The sequence below is a fragment of the Telmatherina bonti genome, assembly GCF_933228915.1.
Source record: "Telmatherina bonti genome assembly, chromosome: 24".
NCBI lineage: Eukaryota > Metazoa > Chordata > Actinopteri > Atheriniformes > Telmatherinidae > Telmatherina > Telmatherina bonti.
Window position 1 is genome coordinate 23,053,784 of NC_136633.1, and position 16,416 is coordinate 23,070,199.

At 40.4% G+C, this 16,416-nt stretch overlaps 1 protein-coding gene across 1 annotated transcript in view; it reads left to right on the top strand.

The window, feature by feature from the left end:
• LOC306774184 (transmembrane protein 163a) overlaps nucleotides 1-16,416 on the top strand; it is a gene marked incomplete at both ends in the record, with an annotated part of 66,611 nt that overhangs the window by 17,366 nt on the left and 32,829 nt on the right. The window contains 2 exons of the mRNA XM_079264165.1: nucleotides 4,026-4,069; nucleotides 4,150-4,241. Coding sequence (XP_079120291.1) covers nucleotides 4,026-4,069; nucleotides 4,150-4,241 — 136 coding nt within the window. The remainder of the gene's footprint in view (nucleotides 1-4,025; nucleotides 4,070-4,149; nucleotides 4,242-16,416) is intronic.

A 16,416-nucleotide genomic window follows, 5' to 3' on the forward strand; every position in this document is an offset into this window, starting at 1 on the left:
TGTTTGCAGATGTACGAAACTTGTTTAAACATTTCTTAGTTCTTTATTTGCTCACTTATCAGCCGCTGTCAGCGTCTCTTTGCTCCTCCATAGCTTGACGTCTCCACCCCTGATGCAAGTTTACATTTAGTCCTTTTTTTTCAGATTACATACATTGAAAATGTAACTTTTCAGGCACACAAGTCTTAAAATACTCAGAAAATCTGTTTTTCCTACAATATCAAGATGTTTACAATAAATGACCCCTTTTTTTCTAAAAAAAAAAAAAAAAAAAACACCAGGAAGAAAAATAAAGGCAGTTTTTAACAATATTTTGAATCAGATCCTCATTTGCATCATTTTGCTGCTTTATTTATTTACATATTCTCTTCTAATTTATATTATTTGATATTTTTATTATACTCATTTTATTTGACATATTGATACATTTGTATTGGGTGGGACTTAATTAAAACTATAAATATAACTATTTATCATACACTGTATATAGAAAGATGGACGGAGCCTCCGTGACGACACCCACAGGTTTCTGAAGAGCTGAAATTGAAGCTCGGTGGGCGGTTCCTACCATCGCCATCTTGGCAGAGGCATGCGGGTCGTCTCGCCCAGAAAAAGCAAATATGGGAAAAAAGAGGTGGAGCTGAAAGGGGGGCTGTGATCGTCATGGTGGATGACTGAAATACCAGCAAACTTCCAGCTGCTTGTAGCTAAGAGCTAGCCGAGCTAACCCGGAGATAGCAGGAGCTAACCAGCTAACGGAGGTAAGCGGGCTAAAGCTAAGTCATATTGTTAACCGGCTAAGAACCGCGGCTGTTCTACTTTCTTCCCGTCAATCAAAAGGACACGCCCCTAAATATGCCAAACTTTGAGATCAATTTACATTTAAAGGGATGAATTATAAAAAATTCACTCCCCCCACAGTTATCATGAAGGTAAACCTGACCTATTAAAATGGATTTTTGAACCAGGCTGTAAACGTGTTTATTTCTGCTGTGAAGTTGGTCTGTTTAACATGGAAGTCTATGGGGATTTGCTCTGTTTTGGTGCCCCTAGTGGATGAAGGGGGAACTGCAGTTTTATGCACTTCTGCATAGGCTTCACTTCTAACCTCCAGAGGTTGCCGCTTGAGATATATATATATATATATATATATATATATATATATATATATATATAATAAAATATAATTATGGTACATGTATCTGTATTCAGGTTTTTGTAATGAAATGGAGGCATACCGTGTTTTCTCGCTTGCAAACGGGTTTAAGGACGAAGCAGAGCTTGAAGACCCTCTTTAAAATCTTGTATTTGGGAGCACTTCTGCCTTAGTTCTCTCATTAGCCCCTCCCCTTTCCTATGTGAACAGAAACTGAAAACTTGTTCTGGATGGATTCGTTCCAGTGTTTGAACAGAGAAAGCGCGAAGCCTTTTTTCCTTGACTACGTTTCCAAATTAAAGCTGGGGTAGGTAAGCTTGCTCAGAGACTTTTATTATCTCTGGGTGAAGTGGTTCCTCTTCCTGATAGTCTACACATTTTGTAATCATGAACAATAAGAAACATAGTTAGACCCCTCAGTTTACTGTAAAAACTCAAATCAACCAATTTGATTTGACCAATCAAAATGTTCGGGCTGAATTGAAGTTGTTCATTTCTTATATTTCGTAAATTTCTTCATGGCTAAGAAAGCACAGGAAGGATTTCCCCGACCCGGCTCGGTTTATTTGCCTCCTTCCACTAAACAGCGAGAAAGAGAAAATCGTTGGTGGAAAAAGCTGCGAATTAGAAAAGCACTCGGAAGAGTGTAAACCTCCGCCACGGCACTTAAAAAATTTCTGGATCCAAATGGTGATCCACATCACCACCAAAATTAAATCTGTTCTTCCTTTAAACATTTCCTACAACTCCTGAAAATTTAATTAAAATGCATCCATAACTTTTTGAGTTATCTTGAACACAAACCGATAAACGCCGGTAAAAACATAACCTCCTTGGCGGAGGTAAGAAAAAAGCCTTGGATCACGCAAGGAGCAAAACCAGAGTGGGAGGAGCCAAGACAGGGCGCCACTCGCTCGTCTTGCTAGCTCCCCTACATTACCTACCCCAGCTTTAAGAGAACCATAAAAAAGGACGTTTTTATCTTTAGATTATTAAAAGGTAAATAAAACTTAAAATTGTTGAAAGATTTTACTGTGAATACAAACTGAAAATGTTGACAGCAAACATGCAAAGAAAGTTTTACTTTCAAAAGAAATGATTAAACTGCAGTTTAAATTAATATTATTACACGTTTAATTATTTGAATTATTTTTTTTATCCCTCCTTTATGATATACATGAAGATCCCCTCCATGAAAATAGAGGTGACTTTTTTTTTTTTTATGTTATAGTTTTTTTTTTTTTATTCATTTAAGGATCTTTTGTTGGAGAATTTAGTCAGAGCAATTTTTTCGTGTTGTTTTTATGCCAGGAAATATGTTACTGTTTACTAGGGCTGTGACGATATGCTTTTATCTCGATTCGATTCCAATTTTTTTGGGGTGCCGATTCGATTTAAATTGCGAATCTCACAATTCTTCGATATTGCTCATTTTGGTAGATTAAAATAAAAAAAAATGTATGAAACATTTTTTTTGCTAGTCATTTTTTCTTGATTTCAATTAGGAAAAACAACCCAGTAGCCAGACCATCATTCTGCTGCTATAACGCCCAAGATGACAAGTAAAAGGATCAATAAAACAATAAAATTTTTGTAATGGATTATATTCATTTGGAAAAAAAAGAAAAGATTTTTTTGTTTAAAAAAAAAAAAAAAAGATTTTAAAATTGTGAAGCAAAAAAAATCGCGATTTTCTATTTTCTATTTTTTATTCGATTTTCCCACCCCTACTTTACGCCAAAGTTATACAGATTTCTGATTAGCATCTGTTCCCTGACTATACCGAAACCAAAGAATGTACTGTTATTTACTTACCCGACCTACTTCAGATCAAATTACACTGTATCTGGTTAAAACAAGTTAAATAAACCCGGTTTAAGGTCTAAAAGCTGCAGTACGGTGGCTCTCATTGACCAGAAATAGACATTCATGTATTCAAGTTTTTCTTTTCCAGATCTCTGCAGTTTCTCTTCTGTGACTTTTCCCAGACTATGTCTAAACTTCTGAACCTTTTGGTTTTTGTCATTTTAAAGCTATTGAGCTTCTTCATTCCAGTTCCCTCCAACCTGCTCTGTCCTGCACTTGAATCAGGAAGAAAATCTCCCATGACTTACATGCATTACTTTCAGGTTAGTTAGCAGAAATCGCTGAAACTCACATGTACTTCTGCATTTACAAGCTGGAATAACCTGAGTTATATTTATATTCTGATGACAGGAAGTTAAAGCTCAGGAAATGGCGTAAAATACACAGTAAGCATTCGTTTATACAGTTGGTTGACACATCTGTGCTGCAACTCTGCAGACCTGTCATAAACAGTCCCTCATTTGTAGGCGCGGTGGGTTCTTTTGTGCCCAACTGTTTGCAGCATTGGTTTGTCTTCAGCTTTGCCTGGGCGTTGGCAGGGGAGTGGTGGATTGTGTTCAGCCTGCAGAAGGCAACAGAATGTAGATGAAAGAACAAGACAAGCGAAGGGAAGATGGAGGAGAGGGGGGCTCCGGAGGCTGCAGGGGAGGAGAAGAAGCAGGAGCAGGAAAGGAAAGGAGAAAGAACAAAGTGATGACTTTAACGTTGTTGCTGCAGAAACAAAATGAAGAGCTACATGCAGGCTGAGGCGGGCTGCAAGCCCCCTGTGAGTCTGCTAAAAATAACCACCAGAGGAGGGTGTCTCCCCTCCATCTACCTGTATCTTACTCTCCACTAATCTAAATGCTTATCTTAACACATTCATGTTGAAATCATTCAGCCAAACACGAGTAAATAACATGATAACTGACTCATGAGTCAAACTAACCACTCTCCCAGTATCTGGAAACTTCTGCAGAACATGTAAAGTTACATTTCATCCTCTTGTCTGTTTCTTTTCCAGCTGTTTCCATCATGCGCCACAGTGCTTCAGCGTTCGGATTCGCTGTAAGTCCAGTTTAAAGTCCAAACACCTTTCACGCCACTGAATGAACAGATGAAGTAAAACAGCTGTTTTCACTCTGCAGTTTGACGCCACGCTGGACGTGCTGTCCTCCGTCATCGTGTTGTGGCGATACAGCAATGCAGCAGCTGTCCACTCGGCACACAGAGAGTACATGTAAGTACCACCATCCCCGCGTCTCCATCTGTAACCATAAAATCCTGCCATGTAGGAGTGCAGTGATACAGGAATGTTATTAAGCTTGTTTTTCTATAATAAAGGCATTAGTTATCCTACTGAAATGAGCAGTGCGCATTCACAAGGCAGGTTGTTTAGGTCATACTAACAAATTATTTCTCCAATCAAAGTTGCTAATGTTTCTGGATCTTGTAAAATATAACACGTCTATTATTCTCTTTAAAGCATTCAACAAAGTGTTTCCAACAAATCTGCAACAGTTTTTTATGGATCAAGAGAGTGGTCATTACTTTACCTAAAGTTTGAACTACTTGGAAAGTTTTTGTGTGACTGTATGTGGGGTGAAACTTTGGAAAAACCTGGATTTAAAACTTAAACAATCCCAAAATATCCACAGATCTAAACTTATATAAACATCTGATATGGTCTCAATATATAGAAAGAGAGTCTTAAATGTGGATCAGTTTGCTGTCTTGCTCGTGTCACTGTGCGTTTGTCGTTTCAATACCCTTTTTGGTATTTTGTTAAATGTCATTGTTGGTATGTTGTTTGTTCCCTTTAATATTGTTGGTAAAAAAAAAAAAAGTTGTTACAGTAAATAACTATGTTGCTTGGTTATAATATATATATATATATATATATATATATATATATATAAATGTACTATTTTCTTCTCCATATCGTTGATATTATCGGATCAGTGTGAGCTTGGTTCTAAAGTTGCATTGGAAATTTTTTTTTTTTTTTTTGTTGTGAGTCAGTGAAGTTGTTCCCAGTGATTGGACCTATAAATGGGATGGGATTAAATAAGTTTTATTCTTCTCACTGCCTTTCAGGAAAAACTCTTAATTTATTTTTTCCCCCTTTTTTTGGTTTCATGGTCCATTACTGGAAAATGACAGACTTGCAACGTAATGTAGCGTAACCTAACGTAACGTAATGTAGCGTAATTTGCGTAATGTAATGTAGCATAACGTAGCGTAACGTAACGTAACGTAGCGTAACGTAACGTAACGTAACGTAACGTAGCGTAACGTAACGTAACCTAGCGTAATGTAATGTAGCGTAACGTAGCGCAACGTAGCGTAACGTAATGTAACGTAGCATAGCGTAATGTAACGTAGCGTAGCATAGCGTAACGTAACCTAACGTAATGTAGCGTAACGTAGCGTAACGTGACGTAGCGTAGCGTAACGTAGCGTAACGTAACGTAACGTAACGTAACGTAGCGTAACGTAACATAGTGTAATGTAAAGTAGCGTAACGTAAAGTAGCGTAACGTAAAGTAGCGTAATGTAAAGTAGCGTAACGTAAAGTAGCGTAACGTAAAGTAGTGTAACGTAAAGTAGCACAGCGCAACGTAGCGCAGCATAATGTAGCGCAACGCATCGCAGCACAGCATAGCACAACACAGCACAACACAACACAACGAAACAAAAACACCACAACACAACACAACACATTAACAATGAAACACAACACAACAACAATGAAACATGTCTCTCCTGGAGAGGCTGGACATGTCAAGAATCTACCTTCTATTTAACTTTACAGCCCATCCATGGCCATGTCATCCGTTTTGTGGCTATATTATTCTATCTGTCACTTAGCAGAAGCTTTTTTTTACAAAGCAACGTACATCTGGGAGTGAGAACAACACAAGCAAGAAATCAAACAGTAAGGAATGTCATAGATAAGTGCTGGTCAGACTGCTGGGAGTCCAGTTGGACGCAGGTGCTCCCATGAAGTGCTGAAGGCAGTGCATTATTATTTATTTTTTCTTGTTCTGTTTTCACAGCGCTAGTAAATACGTGTGAACTATTATGACCTTATATTTTATTATATGACCTTTTCCGAGCAAGTTCACTTTTCCATTCAGAGTTAACTATATTAAGTGGAACAGCGGTAGTTGACGTTTTCTCCATCTAGCGCAAGTAAAAGAGTAATTCACACATCAAAAGCCATACATAATCTGCCCTCTGTGGAGTTTTGTGTTCTGTCCAATTTTCCCACGTCTGCCTGAGTTTTTCCTTCTGAAGTCTCTAAGAGAGCTGCATTTACCCTTCCAGATCTGCAAGTTGCCAATTCCATACAAACTGATCCTTAAAATGGTTAAAATGAGCCGAGGCCGTCCTGGGATGGCACAAAAACCGGGGATGGGTCATGTGATCTTAATCCATCAACATTTCTCATAATTTTAGTTCTAAATAATCCAGACAGTAGCTGCATTTCCATTGCATTTTTCCGCAAAATAAAAGCGATATTTATACGTTTTGAAAACCAACAACTGCAATTTGCAGGTGTTTTCATTAAACAGTGTTTAATGCATAAGCCTCAGTTCGCACAAAATCTCGTCCAGCAGCTTATGCAAGGTTGCCACGTAGCGTTATTCTGCGATTTTCTACTTGCAGACGAGAATTTGCCGTTGTTTTTAAAGCTTTTCTCCTCATTTCCTTATCTAATTAATTGTAAAACTGAAATTTACTGTTGTTTGTTTCACACCGCGACATTTTTACCAGAAATGAACAGGTCACATGACTTCTTTCGTCACATCCAGGGACACGTAAATGCGATCGGTGTTTCCATTACACTTTTGTGATATACTTCTATATCGAAACTTCTAAAAAAAAACACCTCATGAAAGCATAAAATCCTTTACAGATATGAGTTTTTTCAAATTGTAGGTGTTTGCATTAGCATTTCTTTTATTGTGATATTTAGTTTTTGCTGAGTTCTATGAATAATGGAAACACAGCTAGTATTTTTCACAACTGAAATGATTATTCTTATTTATGTTTCTGCTTTTTCTATGACAAACCAGATATTAAGAAATCATATTTATAAGAACTGCGATTAGGCCTTTTGTGATCAAAATTTTAGCTTGATGCACTGATTTACTGCTCTGTTTTTGGTTTGTTATCCAAAAGAGTCAATATTTTCATCATTCATTAATCAGTTACAAGGGTGGCGGGAAAATAGCAGCAAGTATGAGATGTTATTCTCAAAGGACCTTTAACAAGTAATTACATCAGATGTGTTTAGAAATTCTAATCTGTTTAACAAGTTAACAATAAAAATAAACCAATTGTCTTTATCAGGTCTCAGCAGGGGTGGGTCTAGAAAAATTGCGGTGGGGGGGCCATGCACAGGTTCAGACAGAAAAATGTAAATTAGACCTTAAAGATGAATAAACAAATAGGGGAAAAGGTCTAAATTTGAGGAAATAATTAACTGATTATGACAACGGAAGTGGTTATCTAATGTAAAATGTAAAGCCACTTTAGTCAGTCAATGATAGTTTTCATTAAAAGTAGTTTAAGATGATCCAATTGTGTGTCTTTAATCACCGCTGCACAAATACTCATTCATAACGAAAATCTAAGTTTTATTGGCAAGTTAACCTAACGCAGTCATCACATCTGGTGATTTTATGCTTTGAAATCCTCCTCTTTAAATGTAAACACTTCAAAAAGATAAATATTGTGTTTGTTGCACGGGGAAGAGATTCCAGATTTGTGATTGTAAAATTACGTTTTAACCAAAGAATATGTTTTTTTTGACAAGAAAACTAAATCTATGTTAACTAAAAATGAACAAGTTACCAACTGCTTTTTAGAAATGATAACTGTGTCAGATTTTTGTAAATTGTACTTATCCCCCCTGTCCAGTAAGGGATCAGAGGCCCCCTTCGTAGCTAATCCCAATTTAACCCCTGCTAATCCCTCATACTCGTAGAGATGCAGGCTTTTGATAACAAACTGGATGATCCATCCCTTCAATGATTGCCAAAGAGAATATTAAATCTAATTTCATCAGATTAGAAAATGCTTTCCACTTTCCTTTGGTCCATTTTGAGTGAGCTTTGGTTCAGAGGAAACTCTCTGGATCATTGTTACACTGAAGCTCGGCTAGAAACAAAATAAATAAAACTGTCCCATGGACAACCATCATGTCTGATGGTGAATTCAGATTGGAATAGTCCTCTACACTCACTCCAGTTGGGGACTCGGTTCAGTTGGGGGTGCAACATTATTTCGGACCAAGACTGTGTTTACACTGCATTTCACAAATGAATTGCAATTTTCAAAAAAGGTGTTTCCCTCTCCACAAGAGCCAAGAAAACAGAGCTACATCAGGTCGTAGTGGTCTGGTTGTATTAGGTCCTAGTGGTCTGGGTGGATCAGATCCTAGTGGTCTGGGAGAATCCGGTCCTAGTGGTCTGGTTGTATTAGGTCCTAGTGGTCTGGATTGATCAGGTCCTAGTGGTCTAGATTAATCAGGTCGTAGTGGTCTGGATTGATCAGGTCCTAGTGGTCTAGATTAATCAGGTCGTAGTGGTCTGGATTGATCAGGTCCTAGTGGTCTAGATTAATCAGGTCGTAGTCGTCTGGATTAATTTGGTCCTAGTGGTCTGGATTAATTTGATCCTATTGGTCTGGGTGAATCAGGTCCTAGTGGTCTGGGTGGATCAGGTCCTAGTGGTCTGGGTGGATCAGATCCTATTGGTGTGGGTCGATCAGATCCTAGTGGTTGGGGCGGATCAGGTCCTAGTGGTCTGGGTGGATCAGATCCTAATTGTCTGGGTGGATCACGTCCTAGTGGTTTGGGTGGATCACGTCCTAGTGGTTTGGGTGGATCAGATCCTAATGGTCTGGGTAGATCACATCCTAGTGGTCTCGGTGGATCAGAACCTAGTGGTCTGGGTGAATCATGTCCTAGTGGTTTGGGTGGTTCAGGTCCAAGTGGTCTGGGTGGATCAGGTCCTAGTGGTCTGTATTAATCGGGTCCTAGTCGTCTGGGTGGATCGGGTCCTTGTGGTCTGAATGAATCACGTCCTAGTGGTCTGGATTAATCGAGTCCTAGTGGTATGGGTGGATCAGGTCCTAGAGGTCTGGGTGAATCACGGCCTAGTGGTCTCGGTGAATCAGGTCCTTGTGGTCTGTATTAATCGGGTCCTAGTGGTCTGGGTGGATCGGGTCCTAGTTGTCTGGGTGAATCAGGTCCTAGTGGTCTGTATTAACCAGGTCCTAGTGGTATGGGTGGATCAGGTCCTAGAGGTCTGGGTGAATCAGGTCCTTGTGGTCTGTATTAATCGGGTCCTAGTGGTCTGGGTGGATCGGGTCCTAGTTGTCTGGGTGAATCAGGTCCTAGTGGTCTGTATTAACCAGGTCCTAGTGGTCTGGGTGGATCAGGTCCTAGAGGTCTGGGTGAATCAGGTCCTTGTGGTCTGTATTAATCGGGTCCTAGTGGTCTGGGTGGATCGGGTCCTAGTGGTCTGGGTGAATCAGGTCGTAGTGGTCTGTATTAACCAGGTCCTAGTGGTCTGGGTGGATCAGGTCCTAGAGGTCTGGGTGAATCAGGTCCTAGTGGTCTCGGTGTATCAGGTCTTCATGGCCTGGTTGATCAGATTTTTGTCAGAATTTTAACCAAATTTTTCCACACCTTTTTCACACATTTCTTCTGTCTTGTGTGTACCCACGATGGCGTGTGCTGAACCCACAATGCACTTCCTGTTGTGGACTGCTTCCTGTATTTGGTCTGCTTGAAACGGACTGAGACCTGCAGATGCACCAAGTCCGCTTCTTTGATCGGAATCAGAATTCTTTTGCACATTTGCACAATACCTCAAACAAGGCAGATTTTTCTGGGCAAATTTGTCCTGAATATGGGCTCAACCAAACTAAAACCAGGCTCAGAATCCACAACAAAGACGTCTTCCACCCGACAAAAACTCAACACAACACACCTGACTTTATTAAATGAGTCATTGGACAGAACTTGACAAGGCAATGGATCCCTTTTGTTTAATCCAGGTGCGTTAAAGCAGGAATACATTGACAACCCGCTAAATGTTATGTCGTTTTAGGACATTTTTTAAAATTTTTTTATTATTATGTATACACACACTGTTAGATTTGTCCCAGCAGACAAACTGGGATGGCAGCAGCATTGTGTCCAATAAGCACAAATGAATTTAATTACATGCGTCTAACCAGGATAATTTTTCAGACAGGATGAGAGCCCTTTGGAGAGAGCTTGTCTGGGCCACATGTTAGTAATTTAGTCCCACAGGTAAATGAACATAAATAAAATTCTAATTACTGGCGCCATTTTCTGACATTTAAAAAATATTTTCATCTTTTTTGTGAAAGAATGGAATCAGTAATTAGATCAACTTGGCATATGTAACTGCTAGGCAACAGAGGGCTGGAGCACTGTTGGTAAATCTCGTGCACTGCCTCATTTTACTAGTGCCAACTACGTAGAAAACTTCGTAGCCTACTTGGGGTGTTTCTCAATTCAGGGTCTGCACACTTCCAAGTGCAGATTTGTTGGCTGCAAACTTGGCCAGTTATTGGCTGTCATAGTGGCGCGCCAAGTGTTGTCTCAATTCAAAGGCTTCTTCGAGTCCACCGTTCAAATCCGCACTTTGTTTGGCTCCAGATTAGCTTAAAACGATACAAGAGATGTATCTATGCACCCTCTCTTATCCCAGCTGTTTTTCTCCTTTAATGGAAGGGTAAGAATACATATGACTGTATATGCGTCTAACAAGGATTATTTTCCACTGACGTTGACATTGACAGGATGAGCTGTCAGCCAGCTGTCAGCTCATCTAAACCATGACTGTCATTTAGACGCAAAGGAAAATTTATATAAATCAAAGTTAAATTACTGGCACCGTTTTCTGTCATTTTAAAAATATTTTTGTGTCTTTTCGTGGAAGAATGGGATCAGTAATTAGATAAACTTGGCATATGTAGTTGCCAGGCAACGGAGGACCGGAGCACCATGGGTAATTCTAGTACACTAGATAGGCCGTCTCATTTTACTGGCAGTAAGCACACTTCGGTGTGTGCAGACGATGTAGAACACTTCGTTGCCAAAGCAGTCTGCACGCTTTGAAGTGTGCAGACGCCTAATTGGGACACAGTTTTTATGTCTCAAGTTTGTTATCGTCTGAATCTGACTGAACTCTACTCAAACTCTGACTCTCCGCTGCCCTCTAGTGGATGTATTACTGAACAACAATGTCTACAGATAGGATGCATAGGCTACGCTTACATGCTGCGCATCATATGTTCTAGACTCCGCACCATGCATTATAACTGTGCAATACATGGATACGAGTTGTTTAATCTGCTTGCAAGGTCCAACACGGTAAACATTTCAATACAAATGTTTATTTCTTGGGTTGCACGGTGGCACAGTGATTAGCACTGTGGCCCCACAGCAAGGAGGTTACTGATTCAATCTTTGGCTGGGGCGAGGCTTGGAGAGTGGCCTTGTAGAGTCTGCATGTTCTCCCCTCCCACCAGACATGCATGTTAGGTTAATTGATTACTTTAAATTGGGCTTGAGTAGTTGTGTCTCTGTGTGGCCCTGCTATGGACTGGTGAGCTGTCCAGGGTGTACCCTTCCTTTCGCCCAAAGACTACTGGGATAGGCTCCAGCTTCCTCGTGACCCTTCATTGGACTAAGCGGTTAGGATAATAATATAATGATAATTAAAAGAAAAAAAAAAAAACTTACTAAAGACGCTAAAGCATGAAACTCTTTTAGTGTAGTTTTTACGCTAAACAACCGTTGTCAAGCTACAGCGAGTTTCTCTCATTCACCTGTCAAAAGCCAGCTGATCTCAATCAGTTTATTAACGCGTTGCTATGGTGACGCCCTTAACGGAGTGATACTACAGTGATTTGACTCGGCTAACTACATGCGCATATATATATGAAAATAATGCTGCCAGTCGGCATTATTATCACTGACCGTGGTAAAGTCAGAATTAATTATTCAGAGGTAAATAATTGTGTTGATATATTTAATGATATTTGCATTTCTGATTTATGTTATGAGCTCATTGATCGAACTAAATGTGTTGTTACATCCCTACAAGTCCAGTCATTTCCTGTTAGTGTTGCTGAAACTGGATTTATACTCTGATGGTGTTTGGAAATGGTTGGTTAAGACGTCACCGTTGTCTGCTCTGCGTAGGTCCGAGGAGGCTCAACCCTCCAGACCTGACGGGCACCTCTGCTTGCAGTGCAGTAATGCTGAAATACTCCCTTCTGATTGGTCGGTTTGTGATGTTAATGGATTTCTGGAGCTTCTCGCTGAGTTTGTTCTGTAAATGTAGAAGAGAAACTGCAACAGGATAGCGTCACTGCGTCGAAGTGAGAGTGCACATTTCACCAGCCGCGCTGGCTGACCTTACAAAGAAACTAGAGCTCCAAATCATTAAAATACATTTTTATTTACCTTTCCCACAAAGACCCAACTGTTTTGGTTGAAAATTCAGATTAAATCAGGAATAAATGCACAATTAAAAAGCCTGGAATATTTTACATGAAATTATTGAAGGCAATAAAAGGCATTTAAAATCAGTGAGAGCATGAATATGTGTGTGTGGGCTGCTTTATCCTGTAGAGAAGTGTGTCAGACAGTGGGTTTCTTCTTTTCTGGCAGACTGAGCCCCAGTGGGACTGATCTCAGACGAGCGCCTCACATCTTATCTCCACCTGACTGACAATAGTCTGAGTGTGTGTTGTAGCATGAGCTTTGTGCGCCTGCAGCCAGCAGAAGAGCATCTGATGCTACTTAACGTCTTCTGTTACAATGAGACTGAACACACTGAGCTGCTGCCAGGCTGAATCTGTTGGAGGAGAAATGCCGGTACGTCTGGTCGGGCTGTCGGAGTGTCGGGTAGATTCATGGAGATGGTCTCAGGGGAGCTCCCAGTAATTGCAGTAGAGACGGCAGATGAGATCATTCCCCCTCGAGACCCCCACGAGTCGCAAACTCAAAAAAACAATTTAACAGCTCAGCATCTTATACGCTGCAAATCTGAAGCAAATTTAACCTGTTTTAGGACAAATTCATGGCAAAGATTTGAGAGTTTCACTCACTGAGATGAGAACGTGGATGTAACACGCTTAGCTGAACGACACACTGCACGACTTGTGCCATCTTCCCAGTGACATGTTAATCATCCGTCTTGCGTCCTACCTGACCTGTTATCGCTCTCTCCAGAAGCGTCTGGTTCAGACCAGACGCGTTTTGAGCGTCGAGCGTCAGGTTTACATGTAGAGTCAATGTGGAGGCGCATCAAGGAGGTGTCATGCTTTCTCGCGGCGCGTTTTCAGTGTTTGCCGTTGCGGTGTGACGTGCCGCGCCAAAATTTTAAGAAGTTTTAAAGGGTTGACGCGGATTATGTGCGGAACGAGCCGCAAACGCCAGAGATGGAAAATCCGAACTTTTGCCGCTTGGCGTCAACCAATCAGAGCGATCAGCACGCAGCTCCTGGAGTAAATGGTGAAATTCACCGAACCCAGAACGCCTACGATTTCTGTGGTGAACCCAGACACGTGGCTGAAACGCCCTACGACAGCGTTCCTCATTGCATGCGGCTCACTGACTCTTGACTTGCGGCTCGTGAAGCAGCCACTGGCTTTCTGAAAATGCGATCTAAACAAGTCATAATGATCCTCAACTCTGCAGTTCTCTCCACAAACAAGAGCTGCAGGCTGCTTGCAGAAACTTCGCTGTCCTAACGGCCCTAACTGACCCTGTCAGAGTTGCCAGTTTTGGCTGATATCAGCTGCACCGAACTCCGCCAAAGAACTGCTCTGGTTGCTCCGTATATATACTGAAAAAGAAACGCCCACATTCTGGAGACATTATTGTATTTTCACCATATACTGTTGTATAAGAAGGCCATTACTCCGTGCAATATTTAGGATAATGACTTCTTGCTAAAAAGGTGAATGTTACTGATTTGGCAACGTAGCAAGATATGTAGCATGACAATGCTTTTTTGATGGTTTGGCGGCTCTCCTCTTAGTCTTAGTATGCTCTTGTTGCATTAACAGTGACTATCACTGCCCTACGACAACGCTCAAGGAAGGAAAGTTCCACCTTTCCTCCCTCTCTTTTCCGCCGCTCGTTCCCGACAAGCGGCAAACGTTGGACACAAAAGTGATAGTTTAGTGACCAGCGGCGAGCATTCAGGTGTGGTCTGGTGTGAACACCGTTAAATTGCTGAATAAGTGGCTGTACATCTTTAAAGTAGTCAGTGTGTTTATATTCGTTTTCTAGCAAGTAAAGCAAAACTCTGCTGCAACGTTATGCAGCATCCTGGTTGTAAAAGTATTATAGTGTCGGTTTCTCAGCCTCGGGAGACTGCTGGGCATTAGCAGCTCCAGAAATGCACGATAGACGTCACTGTGTCATCGAACCAGTCTGGAACGTGGAGTTTTAAGGTCAGAAAGTTATTTAATGCATCTTCAACTCAGTGGCTGCCAGGTATTGTTGTAGCAGAGAGCCCATTTGTTTTGGAGCATTTTGGCTCATCTTTCTGGACTGTGGAATGTAGGGGCTGATCTGAAGGGGTACAAGCATTGGGGCGTCTTTGGAGTGCGGACTTGAAGTTGGGTGCGCGCTTCGGTGTGGGGGGCAAAACTCTGCTTTCCAGCCACAGAAAGTGCAAAAGACATCTCTGACATCCATCAAGTTAACATCAACAGAGGAAGTAGGAGAAGCTGAACCAGAGTCTCTAAAGGGTAACTCCCCTTTAAAACCACAAATAGTTCCTTTTAAATTGATGTTTTTTTTTTGCAGACTGGTCGAACAGGATTTTAAAAAGTCAAACTCAATCTGAGTTAATATTAATTTAATATACAAATCAACAGCAGTTCAGCACCGACTTCTAATAAGAGCAAATGAAATATGCTGGCTGTCATGTGGATGTAGGTCAACAGAGGGAGTAAAAATAAACATTAATGCTGTTTTAACTTATGTTATAAATAAACATTAAAACTGAAGGTGCTTTTCAGGTATTTTAATGGCGGAGACTTGCAGATATCGTCCCAAACATCAGTCTAATATGGGAAATAATGATGATTTCTGGGCTTGACATGTATCTGCGCTCCTGGAAACACAAGTCCACCTCGGCGTCGAACTCGTCTGATGAAAGAACAGTGTGGATGTAAAACCTACTCTGTTTGTCTCAGTGTTAGCAGACTGCTAAGTTAGCTCTTTGCTTGTGCAAACGTAGCAAAATGTGATGAACCTATTCACATGATCATTTATTCACAACAAAGGGAGTGTCCGATGAGCTGCAGAACGTTGAAGTAAACGTCTTTGCAGGGCTGCAAACTTTCCAAAAAACCTTGGAGGGAGATTTATGGAAGCAAACCCAAATTCTGCTGCACACACAGCGGCAAGACATTCAACCCAGGATGTTTCATTTTATGTAGGTTTAATAATAAAATATAGCACGTATATATATATATATTTTTTTTAATTTAATAATTTCTTCAGATCTGTGTGCTTTGTTGCTCTGGCTTGTAATCTTTCGAGGCCTTGATGATTTCTGTCGTGGGCTCCCACATGAAGCAGGGCTCGAGACCCACCAATAATAGTCATTATTGAAGACAGGGTTCTGTCCAGGGCCAAGCTGTTCCTGGACTTGGTCAGGTCCCACCTTTAAAAAGAAGCATCAGCATTAGAGGGCAGCATCAGGACCAGCTTTGCGATCGTTGCAAGTCTCTGGAACAGTTTAGCTTCAACCAGCTGTGAGAAATGAACCAAGAATACAGTAAAAATAAGCTTTTAATTGTCACTGTTTTGTGTTTTTATGCTCATTTTCGTTTAAGAGAGAAGTATAAGTTAATGCATCGTTATTTTAGTCTATCAAGATAAATTCATGCATCTCCATGCTTCTTTAAAAATGTATGTACACATTAAAAGCGGCATATAGATGTATGATGATGTCTTAAAAGACTGGATTAACTTTTGAATTAAATTTTACACTAGTATCACAAAGGTATTATTATTTTTTACCTTCTTTGCATTTTCACTCTCATGTAACTCCTAAATTTAAATCTATTCATCTCAAACTTCATGACTTTTCCTAAAATGACAAATTTTGTGATTTTTGACTATCAGTGTAATAGCATCGGCGTTGCTAGTAGAGCTGTGACGATATGCTTTTGTCCCGATTTAGTTCAATACCAATTTTTTTTAGGGTGCTGATTCGATTTAAATTGGGATTCTCACAATTCTTCCATATTGCTGATTTTTGTAGATTAAAGACAAAAACTAGAATGTTCAAAACTTTTTTCACTTGTCATTTTTCTTGATTTCACTTAGGAAA